General features: G+C 38.8%; 1 protein-coding gene across 3 annotated transcripts in view; it reads left to right on the top strand.

Annotated features, from left to right (window-relative positions):
• The window catches only part of ENOX1 (ecto-NOX disulfide-thiol exchanger 1), a 314,387-nt gene that overhangs the window by 47,941 nt on the left and 245,315 nt on the right, over nt 1-21,131 (top strand). The window contains exon 1 of one of the 3 annotated variants that reach the window (XM_037799840.1): nt 15,416-15,499. The exons of the other annotated variants lie outside the window; for them this stretch is intronic. Coding sequence (XP_037655768.1) covers nt 15,442-15,499 — 58 coding nt within the window. The 5' untranslated portion in view covers nt 15,416-15,441. Of the gene's footprint in view, nt 1-15,415; nt 15,500-21,131 lie in introns of those variants that run through there. 3 annotated transcript variants of the gene reach the window in all.

Below are 21,131 nucleotides of genomic sequence, written 5' to 3'. Positions count from 1 at the left end.
TTGCTATTATAGTCATCCAGTGAAATTTTTATTTCTGATATTGTCATTTTCATGTATACAATTGACATTTAATTCCTTTTTATATTTCTGTTTGCTGAAATTTCTTTTCATGAATCATGAGTATATATTCTTTATTTCCTTGAGCATAGTTGTAATAGCTGCTTTAAATTTTTCTCCTGCTAATTCCAACCTCTGGGACATCTAGTAGTTGGCCCCCATTGATTCTCTTTTCTTGAGAAAAGGTCATGAGTTCTTCTTTCTTTGTTTGTCAACTATTTTTGCATTGTAAAATGGACATTGTAAATAACAATGTGTAGGAACTTTGAATTCTGTTCTGTTCCTTTGTTGAGGTTTTGTGTTGTTCTTGTTGTTGCTTTGTTTTAAACATCCAGTTAATCTGGCTAAATTCATACTACAGACTCTGTCTCCCTTGCACTGGGCATCAAGCCACTCTGTTCAGCTGTTTTCGGGTTAACTGGGCTGCTGGTAGTCTGCCCCACACATGCATAGTTAGCAGTCTGCTAAAGATATGAGTAGTTTATACACAGAATTTGTGATGTCCCCCATGGCTCTGCTCCTTCCAGAATTCCCCCCTTACTTTCCAGCTGTTCTGGTTTCCCTGTCCTTTATCCTCTGGTTCTTCAAGCAGGTTAGATAGAAGGATTTCCATCAGAGTTCTAAGTTTGCCTCGTGGGGCTTAATGGAGACTGCTGTCAGAATAAAAGCCAGAAAAATGAAGAATTCATGCAGTGTTGTCCTGTACTTACAAGTTCAGCCCTCCTTCAGTTTCTGCCTGCATTTATTCATTCTTCATTTCCTTTATTTAGTTGTTTTTATATATTTCAGAGTTTTGATTGTGATCTGCAAACAGGTTGGTCTGTCAGGCACTACTGGGCCATACTAGAAGCAGAATCTCTAAAGCTGTAATTTTTATCCAGAGCTGCTTTTTTCTTAAAGACCATTCAGTTAACCCATTTACCATGTAGTTTTTAGATCTGTGCCCTATTTGGCAAAGAAGTAACAAGTGATATTTAGAGTCTCTAATCCTATTGGAAAAAGGTTTGAAATTAGTAAAAAAAAAAAAAAAAAAAAAAAAAAAAGTTGAATAATGAACTATAAAGAGAAGTTTATTCCTCATCTAAAATAAGATCAGGTTGTCAATAAAGAAACAACTAATCCTAAAGATACTTTTTATTTAGTTAGCTCTAAACAGTTGTATAACTATTACAACCTTGTGCTAAGTGTTTTGATGTTTAGAATGGAAAGGAAGGAGATGAGAATGAATAATATGGAAAGTGAAGATAGAAGGTAAAATTCATTGAAAGGATGCTGTGTTTGGGTCAAGGTCTGGGGGAAGTTCAATGTAGTCATTATCCTATGTAAAGGTTGAGGCAAACCTGTGAGCCCTATTGGAAAGATTAGGAATTTGAGACCCTGGTAACATAAGCAGTAACTGCCTGAGTCCCCTTCAGACTTCATACCTCATTGGTGACAGAGCCTTTTCCATGTCATTACACAGCAGACCTGAAACCAAGCTTACTGACAACAGCAGGACCTGCATACCAGGTTTTACCCTACTGCTGGTCCGGATAGAGTAATAAATAGAATTTTTCTATTTGAATATAGTGGTACAAAGGCTGCTAGAACTATTTTATAAATAAATATAGATAGTTGGTAATAAGGATAATGGTGGCTGCCTAAATCCATTTATATATGGATATCTATATCTATCTATCTATCTCTATCTATCTAGCTAGCTAAAGAATAACAAGAGGAACAAATACAACTACACATAAAACATACTGTCAGCATAACCAGAATACAGAGCATGCCCAAACTTTGTATTAAAAATGCAAAAACAGAAAATTGCAACATGGTATTATTTATTGTACTTTTGCTGAATGAGATTTATTCCAGGTATAATAGATTGATTGATATTAGGAAATCTATTAGTATCATGCATCATATAAATAGATCAAATAAGAAATATCTTAACTATCTCTATAAATGCTGAAAAGCCTTATACAAAATTCAATACCCATTCCTAAAACTTTCAAAAACTAAGAGATTTTTATAGTATTTTTGCAATATGATGGTATTTATTTCATATTTTAGTATGATAGTATACATGATATGTATAAAAGGTATTTATGTATAAATATTTATATGCCCCAATCCAAAAACCAGAGTCTTATATATTAGAGAAATACTAAAGGAATGCCCACTAAGATTAGGAATGAGACTAGAATGCTCACTATTATGCTATTATTGACATTGTATTTGAGGTACTAGCCAATGCAATCAGACAAGTGAAATTAGAGGCATAAGAATTGGGGAAAAAAATAAAATTATTTCTATTTGCAGATGTTATTGTAGTATACTTGGAAAACCCCAATAAATCAATAATAAAACTAACTCAAATAATAGAAAAGTCATTGGGCAGAAGGACATAAAATTAACATACAGAAATAAATATGTTTAATGTAAACAAATAATAACCAATTATAAGATATGGTAGAGAAAACCCCATGTACAATAGCAATAAAACAGTTAAAATACTTAGGGATGAACTTAATAAAAAATGTGTGAAATGTTTATGTGGAAAATTTTTAAACACTTTGGAAGATGTGGTATGTTAAGCCTTCCCATGGTCTTGGGTAGTGTTGGCCATTGATCATGTCCCCAGTAAAAACATGTCCAAGTCTTAATCCATGTTCCTGTGAGTGTGTACCTGTTTATAAATAGGACCTTTGAAGATGTTATTATTAGTTAAGGTGTGGACTCAATTGTGAATAGGATCTAAAAAGATATATGTATATATGTAATTTTTTAAGGCTTCGATGTGTCTTTTTTATTTTCTTTCACAAAAGCACCATTTGCTAACCACTTTTTGCTAATGTATGGAATCGGAGTGCTGGCTTGCTGGCTTAGATTACTCCATTTAATGAAAGAAAGAGGGAATGGTAGGACAAAGTAGCACTCATCCTCAATAATTTCCTTCTTTGAACAATCTAAGGCAGCACAGGTAACCCCAAACAGAATGAAATGCATCCATTTTTAGCATAACGAATGTTCACCACCTTATTCTTTAGACAGTTTTGCTCTAGCTATGACTCACTAGTGCCTTCTTTTATAAATTGCCATGGAAAAGTTCCTTTTGGAAAAATCTGAAACACAGTGGCAGTTTTCTCTGCTGTTCTAATTGCCTGAGAGTGAAGTTGACTCATTTATGGGGATTCACCCTAGTTCCATTATTAGCAGAAAAGATTATTTAACATTTTAAGGAGGCATGGGAAAATGTCAGGCAAATAGCATCTCAAACATAAAGTTTATTTGCTACCCTCTGGAAGAATGTTTGTGGATAATGTTGTTCACACCACTGATAACAGAAAATGTATTTAATAACTACTCAGAATTAATATGCTGTAGTATGCATGGCTGCCTAATTTAATTTATCTTTGATTAAGCCTATTATGTTTGAGATCACTTTACAGAAGAGATTTTTTTCCAGCTGTAAGCTTATTTGAATTGTAATATAAGTTAATAATGTGTGAAATAGCCAGTGGTGCCTACTTCTAAATGTTAATTTTGCCAGCTGACTTCCTGAGTTCACACATACCCAGATCATTCATTGGTATTTAGTTAATATCTTGCTTGAAGGCCAGATATTGGGATAAAAATGAAAATTAACATTTTTAGAGGCAAAGACAAGTGGAAAGAGGTGTTTTAATTCTTAAATCCAATTTTTTAAAAAAAGGCCTTTGCATCCTAAGAATAATTGCTAAATCAATGATTAATAATTGCATAGCATTTCGTCTCTGATAGCATGTGCGATTTACATGATATTTTGTTCAGAGTGTGGAGTCTGTGTGTGTGTGTGTGTATATGTATATACAAACATATATATTTAATTTTAGTACTCTGATTGCTTCCCCACCCCCAAAAGCTTTTCTCTCTGTTTCATGCCCTGGTTGCAATTCTACCCCGTTGTACCTGCTCTGTGCAGGCTTCCGAATCCTCTCAGGCCATACACCCTACTCTTTGAGCTCCTCTTGAGATCACTTGGCCTTAGTCATTTAGTCACTTCTCATATTTGTGTCGTGAGCTCCCTGAAGGCAGGGACCCTGAATTTCAAAAAAGTCTTTGTGGACCCGCAGAGCCTAATACAGCTTTTTTGCACCAAAAGATGATGTCATTTGGCGGTGGTAAGTGATGGCCAGAATGCAAAGGTGACCACGAGAAATGTACATGTCATGATCCCTGTGCTGATAAAGTCAGTTTGTGGGTTCTCGGTTCGTTTTAAACGTGAAGGGAAAACTTGCATGTAATATCAGAAGTCAGAAATCACGAAATGCAATTTCCCCTTGCTTTGAATAGCTCTTGCTGGACCTGCAGTTTGCATCCCAAGGAATGTGTAGTGCTTCTCAAACCTGGCTTCACTTTAGAATTAGCTGGGGAACTTAAAACATACATTCCAATTACTGGATTTACCTTCTGACCGATTGAATCAGGGAATAGTGTCATTTTTAAAAAGCTACCCCAGTGATTCAAATAAGAAGCTGGAATTGAGAACCACCAGTGTAAAGGAAATGTAAAGGTCAATGGATTTGTCCACCCGGCTGGTGTTTCATTGCTCTCTACAGCTGTTTAGCAATGAAAGAGGAGTGCGTCTAATAGGATGCTTAAAATGAAAATCTGCTGCAGGTCTCTGAGGCCAAGGCGTCCTTCTCTCAAATTACCAGCAAGGGTGCCTTGGTTTGCCCTGAACTGTCTCGATTTTAGCACTGCAAGTCCCACATATTGGGAAACCTCTCAGAACCAGGAAAACCTGGACAACTGGTCACCCTACAACCACCACACTCATCTTTCTATACCACAGAGTTGTTTCTTGAGGAAAAGAAAAAATGTGTTTATTGGGGGGGTAAAGTTTTTAACTAAAACACACAGATAATTAGAATCCTTGAAACCTTACCAGCCTTGAGGGGAAAGAGACTTATCAGGAGAAAAGGGGAGAACATTCCAACAGGTTCTTGTAGAATTCTTGCAGTTAAGATGGAGGAGGTTTTTTTCTTTTTAATCTAATTAAAGAATATCAATATATCTGTTCACTTTCATCTCTACTGTCTAGATAAACAGAGAATGATTTTGTAATGTAAAGAGGCATTAAGTGAAAATCCCAAATTTGTAAATATAATCCACTAAACCATAATCTCCTTGAGGATAGTTATTTTTTAAGAGAGAAGGAACAAATTCTTATAAGGCTACAGGGCAAGTTACTGCCAGAGTTGAAGTCTGGCTCCTAGATCTTTGTCAGGTAGGATCTTTATTCTCTCTGCTACCACACATCCTTGTATTCTCCACAACTTTTAGCACATTTCCTTCTTTGCAGATTAAAATAAATACCGGTAGAGTGATAGAAATAAAGGGGAAATAGTTTACTAAATTAAAAATAATCAAGCCATAATTAACATGGAACTTTGAATAGGAAGTGAGACCTGGTAGGTTTGCATAGGTTAGTGTGAAATAGCGACACATCCCATAGTAATTTGGGCAGAGAATAAAAATATATATGCAGGGTCCCCATGAGGAGCTGGGGGAAAATGCAGAGGTCTTGGGCTTCCTCACCTGGATTCTGCTGATGTCTCACAAACACTGAGAACTGGCAGTTTGATGTGCCGAGCCCTCTATCTCGGGACTTGCCCTTATGAAGCTCATTACTGCAAAGGAGAGGCTACACCTGCTTATAATTGTGCCCAAGAGTCTCCCCCTGAGTACCTCTTTGTTGCTCAGATGTGGCCCTCTCTCTCTCTAGCTAAGCCACCTTGGCAGGTGAACTCACTGCCCTCCCCCCTACGTGGGACCTGACTCCCAGAGGTGTAAATCTCCCTGGCAACGCAGGATATGACCCCCAGAGATGAATCTGGACCTGGCATTGTGGGATTGAGACCATCTTCTTGACCAAAAGGGGGATGTGAAATGAAACAAAATAAAGTTTCAGTGGCTGAGAGATTTCAAATGGAGTCGAGAGGTCACTCTGGTGGGCATTCTTACACACTATATAGATAACCCTTTTTAGTTTTAATGTATTGGAATAGCTAGAAGTAAATACCTGAAACTATCAGCTCCAACCCAGTAGCCTTGACTCTTGAAGATGATTGTATAACAATGTAGCTTACAAGAGGTGACAGTGTGATTGTCCCTTTATCCAGTATGAATGGATGAGTAGAAAAATGGGGACAAAAACTAAATGAAAAATAGGGCGGGGCGGGGGATGATTTGGGTGTTCTTTTTTATTTTTATTTTTTATTCTTATTTTTACTTTTTCTGGTATAAGGAAAATGTTCAAAAAATAGATTGGGGTGATGAATGCACAACTATATGATGGTACTGTGAACAGTTGATTGTACATCACAGATGAATGTATAGTGTGTGAATATATCTCAATAAAACTGAATTTAAAAAATAAGAAAAGAGCAGGAATAAAATCAGTAAAAAAAAATGCAGCAGGGCATGGAACACGATGGTTTCTACATATTTAAAAGCATGTGTAGACATTAAACTAGCATATATGTAAGAAAAAATCCTAATAGTTTAGTTTTTAATTATAGCAATAAAATTTCCTTCATCACAAATGCACTTTTGAGTTTTATCCTGGTATCAGAGTGTAGTCCTACAGTCTAAAGCTTTGAGAATCCCTCAGTTATTTTCTGTTCAGGTCACATTGGTCTCCGAGAAGTCTGATCACTACATGGTTGACTCATTTCATTCATCGATCGCCAGAATTGCCAGATGTGTCTCAGAAATCAGGCTGCCCTCATAACCAAATCAAATCAATGATCCAGCAGTTCAGAGGTTTGGTGATCAGCCGACAAAGATATTGATGGTAGAACATAAAAAAGAGCTATCGCACTATACTCAGAAATAACAAGGTTCATTGAAATCATGATGGATTTCTCGCCCACTCTAAAAATTCTATATGGCTACAGAAGAAAGCATCAATAAATAAGAATTGTGATATAATATGCTTTCCTTTTTTTTTTCTTTATCAAAACATTTAGCCAAGTTGTAAAACTCAGAGAAACATTTGTTAAGAGTGGGAAGTTGTAGATCCATTTATCCAGTCTTTTCCCACAGTATGTTAGTAAGGAGTCTCTGGAGTCAAGGAAGTTTGTAAAATGCCAGGGAAAACAAAATCAAACAGGTACCTTGAATATACTAAAATGTATTGTGAATCTTCAAGAATGGGGGTGGAGGAAGGCATGAGATAAGGGACGAATATTCCAAAGTTACCACAGAACGCTTTATCATGAACAGCTGGAGGGACTTAATCCAATCCAGTTGCAGTTCAGCACACTAGGTCCCAAAGAGGTTAAGAAATGATTAGAGTCAAATACTTTCCTTAACTTTTTTCTAGACCTCCTTTTTTTTCCCCCGCACTTAATAGTGCTCTCCCTAATTGCCTTGTAAGAGTTTTCTCCATCACTATTCAGTGGCTGATAATTGCTTCTAATTGACGAGCTTACCAGGAGTGTGATGCCTGAAAGTGGAACTGAAAAACTAGGCACTTAAAGAGATGTGCTTTTAGAGAGTTTAAAGGTTTCAGTATCTTCTCATACTCTAATTTTAATAGCTTTTATTTGTTGGAGCTCTACGATATGCCAGGTTCTTTGTATGCATTATATTATTTAATCCTCATAACAACATACAGGAAAGATAGTGTCATGTCTACTTGGTGGATATTATTAGCTTCCTGAAGGTCATATATCTAGTGAGTGGAAATGTTGGAATTTAAAGCAATGTCAATCTGACTACAACATTTGCCATATTTTTAAACCCCCAAATATGGTCACAGCTATAGTGGAAACATTTTGTTGACAACCTAATTAATTTAAAATTTGTATTGGCCCATAATTGAGTATGGCACAGTATAAAGAGAATTACATAATTTCAGATAGACAGTTTTGCAAGAAATATACTCAGGAAAAATATGAGTATATTCAATTAATGTATAAAAGCATAAACAGCAAGCTGGCTTAAATTTCTTTGGGGGACAAGATGAGGAATACATACATATGTACATTCATAATACATCCATCCACACATTCATAATCCAAAAATAGACACCTTTCAGAGCAGTAAAAGAATGAGTACATAATTAGAAGGTAATTCGGGCATGTAATTGTGAGAATTCCTTATAAGGACAGGTTTCTGTTGCTTATGGTGCTTTTTATATGCATTTTGGGTACATGTCAAATGAATGACTAAATGGAGTTTCAGAATTACCATTCAGTGATCTAAATTGCTCAACCACCTTCCATTTGAGTGATTATTGTTTTGAGTTATCTTACAGTCAGATGGTTTTCTGCAATTTTTTATCTTATTTAATAAATGTACATAGCTTTTCTTAGTGTGATTATTAATTTGGGTCAATCTTGTTTTTCTAGTTTTTAATCATTTTCTTGAAGTTTCTTTCTTTTTTCCTTTTGATCGTCCCTCTCTCCCTCTTTCTCTCTGTTTCTCTCTCTGTTTCCTTCCATCCTTCCTTCTGTTCCCTCCCTTCCTCCCTTCCTTCCTTCTTTCCTTCCTTCCTTCCCCTTTCTCTCTTTTCCTCCCCCTCTCTCTTTCTTTCTGTTATCAAATATCATACCATCACTCTCAAATTGATTATTGGTTCAAACTGGCCTAGATAACAGTGAGAGGCTGTAAAGATAAATGTATGGAAGAAGGTCAACTTCACTTTGCCTGATTCTCCCTAAAAAATAACAGAGAATTAAAGTGGGTTGGCAATACCTTCCCTGAAAATAGTTGTTGGGTAGTTAGTTGAGTTTGGATAACATCTAAAGTCCTCTGAATGAACAAACTTGACTAGAATGAAGTACATAATAAGTACATGTAACTACTAAGTAAAATTTATAAGACTTGGAACATCTTGTTATGTCAGATTGAATATGTGCATTTGTAGCTGCTTATTCCAGAAATCTCACCAAAATTACAGCAAAGAATTAAAAAAGAAACAACTATAAAGCAGGGAGAGAATGAGAGTGAGCAAGAGAGAGTGAGAGAATGAATGAAAAGAGGGAGAGATGCTACTGAACAGGAGATGTCAGCAGATTTAGGGAAGATGGCACACTTGTGGAGGGAGGAGGTGTAGCTGATGTATACTGAACAGAAACCTGCAGGTTTAGGATGAGATTGGGAAAAGGGGGATTGATTGAAAGTAGTTGTAGAGGAGTTAGTAGTTGTTAGTAGATGTTGTCTATAGGGTAGTTTGGCCCTGTTGCCTGCCCTACCTCTCACCACTGGTCCCAATTCCCCAATCCTGCCTGGGGATCAAGGGGTAGTCCTGGGCTGAATTAGTCAGAGATGCTCTGCACTCAGGGACACTAGGCCCAGGGGAGGTAGGTGAGGCCAGAGACTCCACAAAGTGAACAGGTGTGACCTTCTGGGACTGTCCCCCAATATAGCTCCCAGCACACCCATACCCAGGGATAGACTCCTTAGGCAGGAATTTGAAGGATTCTTATCTGGAGACACTGAATATCCCACAGAAATGACCTGTATGTAGATCCTGGCATTTGGGCTAGATTCCCCACCCAGTTACCTTCCAGGGATGCCCATCAGGCGATAAGCACAGCCTGCCCCCACTCAGGGTTCCCAATCAGTCTTTTAGAGACTTGCTCTTAAATATGAATGAATATTCAGGGGTCACCAGATAATTGAGGATAGCCCCCAATATAAAATGTAGATATAAAATTAGGGAGGGGGAGTTGCTCAGAGAAAATAGAATTCAGGAGGTTGAAGAAAATTTTAGAAACAACTACGATATCTTCAGAAAGATAATAGAAAGTAGTATATCCATGAAATTTAAAAAGCAGCTATAAAAAAGTAATAAACAAACTAAGAAAGAGATCTTGGGATTAAACTTACAGTTAAAAAGTTTTTTTCAGAGATACAGAAGATAATCGAGTAAACCTTGCAGAGAGTAGATGAACAGGCAAAGATGAACAGTGGGGCAGGAAGGTATGGAGCAGAGCAAGAAATTTAGTGGATCAATCCATGAGGTTCAGCATTTACTATCAGAGTTCCAGAAAAGAAAGACAGAAAAGAATGGTGGAAATTTCCAAACTGAATGACGACTGTTTCTTCATTTAAATGGACGAGGAAGTCCCCAGAATATGGATTTAAAAAAAAAAAAAAAAAAAAAGTCTCATTAAGGTAGTTTGTTATGAAATTTCAGAACACTGGGGAATAAAAAGAAGATTCCAGAAACTTCCAGAGGAATAAAACACATATAAAAGATGAGGGGTACCAGTGGCTGCAGACTTCTCAACTGCGACACTGGAAGCAAGATGACAATGAAGCAAGACCTTCAAAATTCTGATGGGAAATTAATTTTCATGTAGAATTTAATTACAAGCTTCATTAGCAAGCAAATGTGAGGGTAGAATTAAGACATTTTCAGACATGCAAGGTCTCAATAAATTTGCCTCCCATGGACCTTTGCTCAGGAAGCTAGCAGAGGATATGCTCTACAAAAATAGGGATGCAGACCAAGAAAGAGGAACCGTGGCATCCAGGCAATGGGGAATCCAACACAGGAGACAGGCCGATTTTTAAAAATGGTGTTAAAAGGAAGCCCCAGGTCCACAGGTGGAAAAACTACTAAACCAGACAGACTGGATGGGAGGCTTCCAGAGGGAAAAATGGAGGATAGGTTAACTGATTGGGTTGATCATGTTTAAAAAAAAAATGCTTTAATAGGGATTTTATAGTTCCTTTGGGTAATTCAAGAACAATTAGTGATAGATTAAAAAAAAGTAAGTGCCTCCCCCCAAATAAAAAGACAGCAGGAAAAAAAAATGTTGAATGAGATAGGAAATGTATTCTTACACTACTTGACTCAGTAGTATAGTGGTCATAGTAATGTAAACACAGAGTATTGATTTAGCCCACAAATTGCGGTTTAACCAATGGAAAGATGGGGAAGAAAGTTTGTTGGGAGGTGATAAGAGTATAAGAGTGCTGAATTTATCTCATTTTTGCAGAGTAGTAGTAAATTAAGAAACATCAGTGTAAATACATAATTTAAACATGTGGGAGCAAATATCAAAGTTAAGGTTAAAAGTGGTTTCCTCTGAGGAGCAGGAAGGGGTGATGGGAAGAGGTGGAGGGGGCGGATGGCTGCTTTGGGTTATAGGCCTTATGGTACTGGTTTCCTTTTCAAACTATGACATGTATATTACTTTATAAATATTAAATTGGTTTAAAGTTTATGGACTCGGAAAAGCATTGCAGATAGAAGTTATACAAAGCCAAAGTGCATGACACCAAAAAACAGAAGCAAAAAAAAAAAAAAAACAGAGGTTGATGGTGCTTTTCAGGAAACAAAATCTTTCTAATTAAAAATAATAAATATTTTCACTTATCTTATGCCTAGTAATAAAGGACCCTCTGCCAATCTGGTCCCAACCTCATTTCCTGCCATCTGCATCCACTCTCCACATTCTGTGTTTAACCTCTACTTGGCTGGTTAATGACCCCTTTACAACACCTGTATTTTCCCTCCTCTGGGCCTTTGCTTATAATATAGTTATCACTCACCCTCCATTTACCTATGCTCCCAACACACACACACACAGACACACACACACACACACAGACACACACACACACACACACACACACAATGACCCCTGGTTCCATCTTCATGCCTTGAAACAGTTCCCTACCTCTCAGCTCAGATCCCAGCTCCTCAGTGAGAGACTCACCCCTCTTTCCTCTTTCTTTTCATTCCTGTTGCTGAAAGGTGATAAGGCAGGAACCATGTGGCATAGATATTTATTCCTCTATTCCTCCTACAGCTCCTGGCAGAGTGTTGACATAGGCCAGGTATCGCCGAACATAGTAATTAAATGGATAAATTAGCCTTTCATTAACCATGAAATCTGTTCAGCCTGATGGCCCAACACTAAACATCTGCGTCCAAAATAAATAAATATCACTGCAAAATAAGGATTATTGTTTTTGGTTGTTCGTTTGTTTTAAGAAAATTTATGTGTTTTCCTTTGAAGGGGGAGGATCGTGCAAAGAGCCCAGAGGGTAGACTTCTTAAAATTCTTGCATATGCTTGACTTGTCAGCTTGAGAGTTAAAGTTTATTATTGGACTCTGCATTGGTTACAGGTAGCCTAGGACTGAGTACAGCTTTCAAGCAGGATGGCCTCCAGTAAGAGAAGCCCGTGGATATCACCCTGGGACAAGTAGAATAGTATATAAATTGCAGAGAACAGCCTAACATGTGGAAGGAAAAGGGAAGTCCTCTCATGAGGCCAGACCACTGATATATAAAAAAGGAAGCCCATCCGTAGTCAGTGATTTGACCAGGTCACCTAGTTAGGGAATGCATGGCTAGGACTTCGTCCCAGAGCTTATCACCCCTAATTTAAGCCTTTTCTATTTAATCAGGCTTTATACTGCAAGCCCCAAATCTCTTTATATTCACTCAAATGATCACCTAAAAATCCTAACAGTATTAATCTGAAATATTCCATGTATGGAAATAACTAAATGTCCATTGACATCACGGAACATGGAAAGAGTGGAGTATGATGCAGGTATTAGAAAGAATAAGGTAGGTCTGTAAATTCTGATATGGTGAAGCCTTTAACATATATATATATATATATATAGCTGAAAGAAGAAGCAAGTGCTTAATAGTATGACCTCCTTAAATCGCTACTCAAATATCATCTTTTCATTGAAGCCTTATATAACCACTGTATTTGTAATTGCAAGCCCCCCTCCTTTTTTTTCCTATTAGCATTTATTCCTATCTGACATAATATGTATTTTACTTGTTCGTTTAGTGTCTGTCTCCCCTACTGGAATGTAGGATACTTGGGGGCAGGGATTTTGTATGTTTTGTTTACTGCTTGTTCTCCAGTGTTTTAGAATGGCTTATTATTTGCAGAGAACAGTTCTGGAAGGCTACACAAACCTAACAGTAGTTATCTCTGAGCAGTAGAAATAAACTGCTAGGGGCATGTGACTAACTTTTTGTTGTACATATCTTACCATGTGCCTGTATCACTTTTTAAAATAAAAAACATTAATAAGGAATCCCAATTACAGTTTTTCATGAATGGCTACAATAAAATTATTCCTGGGTGCACAGGGTGTCGAGCAAATAAAGCAACGTGTAATGTGTGTATTGGATACTTAGTGCCTGGTTCAAAGCAGGACTCAATATACATTATGTTCTTCCCTTTTCCCTGCAGAAAGTGACTCACAGAGAAGATACTTAGTGGTATTTCTATGCCTGACTACTCAAAGTGTGGTAGCAATGTCACTGGGGATTTTATTAGAAATGCAAATTCTCAGGCCCCACTTGAGATCAAATGAATCAGAATCTGTAATTTAACAAAATGCCTGTTCAGTCCTATGCACAATAGTTTGGGGAGCTCTGTTTGATGCTTCTTACAGTTGTGTTTCAGACAAGCTGCCCTTTTAAACTTTTCTTTTTCCTTAGTTGAACTCCACCCACCATTAACACCCCATCTCCCCCTTTGCAAGAGACTTGCCAATTTTGGGCTTATCTGGGGAAGTGTGAAGGTCCCCAGCAGAGCCAGATGTTCGGTGGGCCATGATTAATGGGCCAAAACCTGGAGGATGCTGAGCCCTTCATCAGCCTAAACCTTCTTCCAAATTAAGGATGGTCAGGGATAACCATGTACAAGGTTGTAAATCTGCTTAATGTAGTAGGACTGTGTTGAAACTCAGTAATGCTCCTTAAGCACAAGCTTTGAACACTTCAGAAACTATTACAAATGATTAAGACCTCCAAGATAAGAGAACAATTTCAATTGAAACAAACTTATTACTGGTATCCTCAGATATCAAGGAAACAAATGAAAACCTGCCATCCACATCCATTCATTCTTTTCCCCGTGGCTTTTTAATATGGTGCTTTGGTTTGCTAAAGCTGCTGAAATGCAATATACCAGAAATGGATTGGCTTTTACAGTGGGATTTTATTCACAAATTTACAGTTCTAAGGCCATGAAAATGTCCCAGTTAAGGCATCAACAGGACGAGACTTTCTCTGAAGAAAGGCTGATGGCGTCTGGGGCTCCTCTGTCACATGGGAAGGCACATGGCCGGAGTCTGCTGGTCCTCTCCCAGGTTTAGCTTCTGGTTTCCGTAGCTTTCTTCAAAATGTCTCTGGGTTTCTGTCTTAGCTTCTCTCTTAGCTCCTCTGAGCTCTCTCCAAAATGTCTCTGCCTATTATCCTCTCATAGAGGACTCCAGCAAGGGGATTAAGACCCACCTTGAATGGGCAGGGTCACATCTCCATGGAAACAACCTAATCAAAAGGTCCCACCCACAATAGGTCTGCCCCAACAAGAGTGGATTAAAAGAACGTGGTCTTTTCTGGGTGTACAGAACAGATTCAAACCAGCATATATGGTATATATGTTTTAGGTAGAAATAACTTCTGCCAGGGAACAGGTATTCAGTTACCAAGCAGCTTCCCTTCCCACATTTGCATTTACCTCTTGTCTCTTCTGTTTTGAAAAGCATCTTAATATATGGAAGTGAGCTAATGGAAGCTAAGGGCAACAAAAGCAAATATTAAAAGAACCCAAAAGGGCTTTTCTTACTGTGACTCAAAGGGAAAAGAACACATCGTGGAGTATCCTAAAATTTTAGTAATAATCCATGTTGTTAGATAAGATGATGAGAATTACAGATATCAATCTTATAGCAACTTTTCCCCCATAAGAGCTCTTTTACTACAATTTTATTAAGGCATTCAAATTTTATCAGCAGTTTTTGATTAAAATATTTAAAAACAAAGAAGTTGTCCATTAATTGCTCTCCTGACCATCAATTTGTTCCCATAAAAAAAAAAATCCATTGTTATGACCTTAAAAAGAAACTTTGGCTGCAGATATCAGGATTTTGCTACCCACAAGTGGCCCTATCAGATTCAGTATTACTGCCCAAGCTCTCTCTAACACTTGACTTGTAGCCTGCATGATGACAACATCCCCTGAAACCACATGCTTGTTTTTCAGTAGGTATTTTGTTTGATTGCTCCTTGACCCTTTTCCAAGAAGCCTAATTTGCCCAAGGGAGTCTCGCGAAGGAAAAGGAGTGTTTGCATCTGCTTAGGGAAATGTGCCTGAAATAATGACTTGCTTAGAACTGAGACTAGAATGGAATGGAATGGATTGATAAGCCAGTCTGAGCAGGCAGAAAGCAACCTGGGACTCATACCTCTTATAAAAGGAGCACTGCAACAAAGCAATTTGCCTGCACTGGATCTGGCAAGACCCATCTCCATCCAACGAGCGTTGTCCCCGTGAACGTAAAGGCAGTGCACAATTCTTACTCTTATCAATGCCCAGCTCATCTTAAGGTTTAACTTAACACTCCTAAGATGGTGCGGATTTCTCGATTCAGCCCTGCAGACCCCAGGGTAGAAATTGCTCTCAGAGGTATGTTACCCATTTTAAACTTAAAGTCGAGCCCTTCGGATTGCTGCAGAATGTTTGGTGGTGGCGATGGTGCTCTTATGCCAAAGTGTTTTCTTGGTGACCTGGGGAGAGGGTGACTGTGCTGATGGTTGGATTGTCTGAAGACAGGGCTTGCCTCAGCTTCTTTCCCTCTTATCGAATTTAAAATGAACTGGCAGTCAAAAGTAGGCAGCCGTCGTCTCCTCTGGCTGAATAAAAGATGAGTTGAGGCAAATAAAAAATGGAACATCGCCATTGCTTGGATATTTTGTTGATGCTCGTTTCCTGTTTCTTTTTCCTTTTTTTTCCTCTCATTTTTTCTGCAAGAAAATATAGTTGAATTGTTTATAACCATAGCTTCAGGGCTGGTAACTCTTTGAAAGGGCAAAGGTGAAAACAAAAAGGAGCTCTTGAAATAAATTTTAAAGACCCAAGTCTAGATTAATTTCTTTCTTTCGTTAATCTTTCTCTGCTCTCTAGTGAAAAAAAAAAAAAAGGAAAAGAAATCCATTGACCGTATTTAAGTTAGGAAGGTTAAGCGTTAAAAAAAAAATCTTTTTCGGCCGAATGGGAGTGGGAGTTTACCATTTTTTATTTAAATCTCTCTTTACACAATTAGCAAATTATTAAGCGACCTTTCCTTCAAAGTCTGCCAGGCAATTGCCTGTTCACACTAATAAGAGAACATGTTTTACAAGGTTCACGTTGATTAATTGACAAATGCTGATAAAATCAAAGCAGCACTAAAATGTAGTACACCCATGGCAGTATAAATTACTTTTGTTCAATAGTGTTTCAAGTAGCTATACATTTATGGTTTACCTTTCAATAAATATTACTGTCTTATTGATACTTCCAGGGTGGATATTTATCTCTGAAGATGACTGTCAGGAAGCACAGCCAGGACTAAACATTTCTATTATCCATGTAGGCTCTTCCGCTCAATTAAAAGCACTGATTGCTGGGTACATTTTAAAGACAGATGATTTACATTTTGTAGGAAAGGAGCATTTACACATTTTGATATACTTTGAAAAGTCACTCACCCTTGATTGACATAAGTATAGTGATCCCTACATTTTTGATAGCTTCAATTAAGAAAAAAAAAAAGGAACATTCCTAAACTACTAGCCTTACCTCATCGACTGAGAGCATTACATTCTTAGCCTGTTGCCAGTGCACTGTTTTGGCTCCATTGGAGGGTCCATAGCTGGCTGTTTCATGCTCCACAGTATGTTTCAGACATCTGAGATGCTTGGGCAAACCCAGACCCTGATTTTACTTATGAGTGACCAGGTCCAAAAAGATTTCCCCTTCCTGGGCCAAGAACGAAGATCGAGAGGATCCCAGCAGAAAGCCAGTGAAGGGGTTGGGTGGATGGGATTTTAGATCCTAGATTATCCTGCAGGGTGCCCGCTCCTTTCCTGTGGTGATCTGTTATACCCTGGAATAGACTCACACCCTTTAGTGCCTCAGGGACCACCGTGGTATATGGATTTAGGGTTCCAAGCAGTCTGACTTTTTTGTCTGGACATCTTAAGATGACCTACCTCACCCACGCTCCTGGGGAATTAGCTGTCCTCCACAGAGAACCATCTGACAGACTTTCTCAAAAATAGTCAGTTCAATCCAACAAAAATTTATCCGTCTGATAATATGCTAATATTGACAGTGTCCCAGGCCCTGGGCATAGAAATATGAAACAGGTTCTCTTTGTCCTGAAGGAACTTAGAATATCCATTTGTATTTCTAGTCATTTGCAGTTTGTTATGCCAAAGTTTTCTTTCCATCATTCAACAGTTTTCTCTGAGTTCCCGTCATGAACCAGGCACTATTCTAGACATCCAATAAATACACTAGATATTTTCTTTTATTGATATTCTTGAGAGACCGATGTGTTTGGTGGCCCTCTAGGGCAGATCTCACTTGATGGTTTTCTGTTTGTGGTACCTCAGTTACTGGTTACCAGTTAGTAATTCTACCCAAGACTATCACAAGCCACCAGCTCTGGTTGGAGATTGGGGTTAGACCTGCAGGACTGAGCAGATACCATTGCTCTCAACCCGGCCACCGCGTGCAGGGCCCTGTGGATAGGTGGGGAAGACCTTGGAGCAGGAAGGTGGAATGGAGGGGAGCAGAGGTCAAGGACAAATGGGACCCAGGTGAGAACCAGGCTGAACCTATGGATCACAGTTGACGTAGATCTGACTAGCAAGCCAAGATTGGGGCTCAATGTGGGGCCGTTGCTGCCAAGGACTGGGGCCTGGTAGAATTCCAAGTGATTGAAGAGAAGATGAGGACAGAAGGTAGACCAGAGGTGTAGCCGATTAGAAGAGATCACAGCAGGTGAATGAGCCAGTGAGTTGTTGGAGCTGCCTGGCAGCTCAGTCAGCATGTGGGCATTCAGAAATCTGAAGCTGCTAAAACCATCAGCAGACTCAGGTTTAAGAATAAAAAAATAATGTAAAAAACATGGAGAAAAATCTGCCACTGAGGCCATGGGTCACAAGAAATAAATGTGCTTCTGGGTTGAGGTGACAAGGCTCTGAACAAGTCTAGTGGCAAGAATGAGCATCTCTTGAGTTTGGGCTCATTTTGTTCTCTCAGCTCAGACATCACTAAGACAATGCCTGGCATGTAGCACCCCACAAATATTCATCAGACTGGCCTGGGCTCTGGGAGGGAGGCAAGTTCCAAAATGAGGAGATTTGTGTAGGGCAATATAAAAACTCAATTAAATTTCCCTGTCACTTAATGAAAAATAAGAAGAAAAAAATAACACAGGGCAGTCAAATGCGTGAGGAGGAAGATGATAAATTATTTGAACGATAGCTCATTGTTCCAGTATTTACCTTTGTCTCTCCCTTGGTTTCTTTACTTGTGGGATGGCATTAGTAAGAGTGGATGGGACCCAGAAAGTTCTAAGACTGTGTGGTCAGCTGCTAACCGGATCAGAGATATTTTCTTCCTGGGTAATTTGGACTTGGGTTAAATAACATCAGGAGTAAAGAAAGAAGTACAAAGGGAAGGGTATAGGGATTAAAACCCAGCTGACCTCCCAGGTTTTATATCTGGGAAAATCTCAGGGAGAGGACAGAATTTTGCTGCTTTGTTTTGTCACTTCCCCAAGGCTCTCCCTGCCTTCTCTTGGGATGGTACTTCTCAGTGGCCATATGGGGGGCTCTCTTATGTTTGTGCTGATTGCTACCGCTGAAAAAATAATGGGAAAGATTATTCCATGTACCATGTATAAAAGTCTTCTGGTGCTAGTGTTTCACATCACACAGAAAAGGTGTAAAACACAGTCTTTTAAAAAAATGTCCTATGTCACAAGTGGGGTCAGGGAACTATAGCAAAGCCCACCCAAGCCCCCTGGCTGTGGAGCACCCCAGCCTCTCTGCCCTGATGACCACATTCCCTGATGTGACACTAGATGGGGCACTGCTGTCACTACAGTGTCTGCGAAGGTCACCATATTGAACACACAAAAATGATAACCTTTCATTTAGAACGTAATATTGTTCTACGGAATCGCCGGGTGTTGGCGTGGGATGCAGCCATGAAAAGCATCCAATATGTACCCTTGCTTTTGGGTTTAACCTGGAAAACCATGACCAGCCCAGGTTCACGCAGTGTGTTGGTGGCAGGCCCAGAAATGGAAGAACCCAGAACCCAAGTCTGCTGAGCCCAGAGAAGGCCGCACGCTGGGTCGAGAAGGAGCCAAATACCCAGGGACCTATTCTCCAATGCTCACCTTGAGAAACTGCCTGCTTTTATAGCTAGAGTAATAAAAGGTGAAATCTGCTTCATAAATTCAGTCCTCTTACAACTTGACTCTATGTGTAGATGACTCAAAGAAAAGTAAACAATTGATGAGCATAATCTGGACAAGTAGTTTGCTTTTTTTTTTACCTTACCTCTCTTTCTCCCCTCTCCCCGCATACAGACACACACGCACACATCTTTAAAAACCACCAATATGAAGGAATGAACTTCATTTTATAAAGTGCTAATTAATAAGCAAAATATAAACTTAGCTTGAGACAAAATATCAAGTGAGAGGGAAGAGGTGTAACCCGGGAATTTGGTTTAACAAATGACTGCCGATACTAACTCATTATATAGATATTTCTTTTTGGTATCTAGTGTTTTAGAACAGCCAGAGGAAATACCTTAGGTTGTTGAGCTGTAATCTAGTAGCCTTGATCTTTGATAATGATTGTATAACTATACAGCCAAAAAAAAGAAAAATGTCATTAAGGTCAGTTGCCCATGTTCGATATGGATCTACTGGTGGATGTTTTGGTCTGTTCCACTGATGTATATATCTATTGACAACTCTACTTCTATTGCAAGTCTTAAAATTGGGTAGAGTACAATACTAGTGATCAGTAAGAGGGAGGGGTAAGGAGCATGGGATGTTTGGGATCTTCTTTTTCCTTTTTATTTCTTTTTCTGGAGTAATGCAGATGTTCTAAAAATGATCATGGTGATGAATACGCAAATATGTGATGATATTGTGAGCCACTGATTGTATACTTTGGATGGATTATATGGTATGTGAATATATCTCAATAAAATTACATTAAAAAATATATGTATATGTAATCTTAACACATCTAGGTTCTAGCTAATTTAAGTCCCCCTCAGGTTTTCACCCTAGTTCACTTGGCTCCCAGGCACTGTGAAATGCATCAGAGTCTTGTCCTGTTTGTTGTCTCTTCCCAGCTGTCTAGGCTTGAGTGTTAGAATCCTCAGGGACTTCGAGGCATTGCCACCCCCGAACTTCTCTGCCCAGATGAGCTCCTTTCTCTCTCCAAGTTCAGCCAGGGAATTCTGCTTTTGCCCTTCCTTTCCCCTCCAAGGCAGACGAGGAACTTCATACAAAATGCACAGTCCACGGGAAAGGAAATCTGCAGCCCAGAATTGTCTCCACCTAGGACAACAGAGTGGTTATCTTACTGAAAGAAAAGCCTCGCTTCTCCTTATTCTGCTGCACAGAGCAAAATCCCACAGACCCTGTAGCTGATAGCACTTTGCAGACTTCTTTTTTCTTAACAGACCCTCTTTCTTTAAAAGTTTAATATAATCTGTGTTTTAAGCAGACTGCAAAAAGGATGATGACCGCTGTATGTATTTTTTTCTCATTTCTTCGCCAAATGGTAGCACTCCTCACTCAGACGTACACAGACGTACAGGGCTAATTCTAATTTTTATTTCATCCGTGGAAGCATTCCACTTTCTCTGTGTCTACCAAGGCACTTTAATTCACTTCTTATTGTGACATGGATTCACTAATCATCCAAGGTGCTTGGAAGAAGGGCAACTGATCAGAAAGAAACCATCTAGTTTGTAATTTTGTTCCACGTTAGGCATTGCAAACTTAAAATCTCTCTACAGTAAAACACTTCTAAAAATCTGATTTTCAAAATGTGGCATGTACAGCCTCTTTTGTTTTCCCCTTTTCAGAATGCTTCCAGTCTGCCTGATGTAATCCTGCTCATCTTTTAAGGCCCAGCTTAAATGTCATCTCCCCTGCAGAGCCTCTTCTCTCCCTGTTCCCCTGTCTCCTTCCAGAATCCTCACTCCTCACTCTGGGGAGCCAGAGTTTTTT

The sequence above is a fragment of the Choloepus didactylus genome, chromosome 12 (assembly GCF_015220235.1).
Source record: "Choloepus didactylus isolate mChoDid1 chromosome 12, mChoDid1.pri, whole genome shotgun sequence".
Lineage (NCBI taxonomy): Eukaryota > Metazoa > Chordata > Mammalia > Pilosa > Megalonychidae > Choloepus > Choloepus didactylus.
Note: the sequence above shows the minus strand (reverse complement) of the source record. Positions and strands in the feature narration are given on the sequence as shown.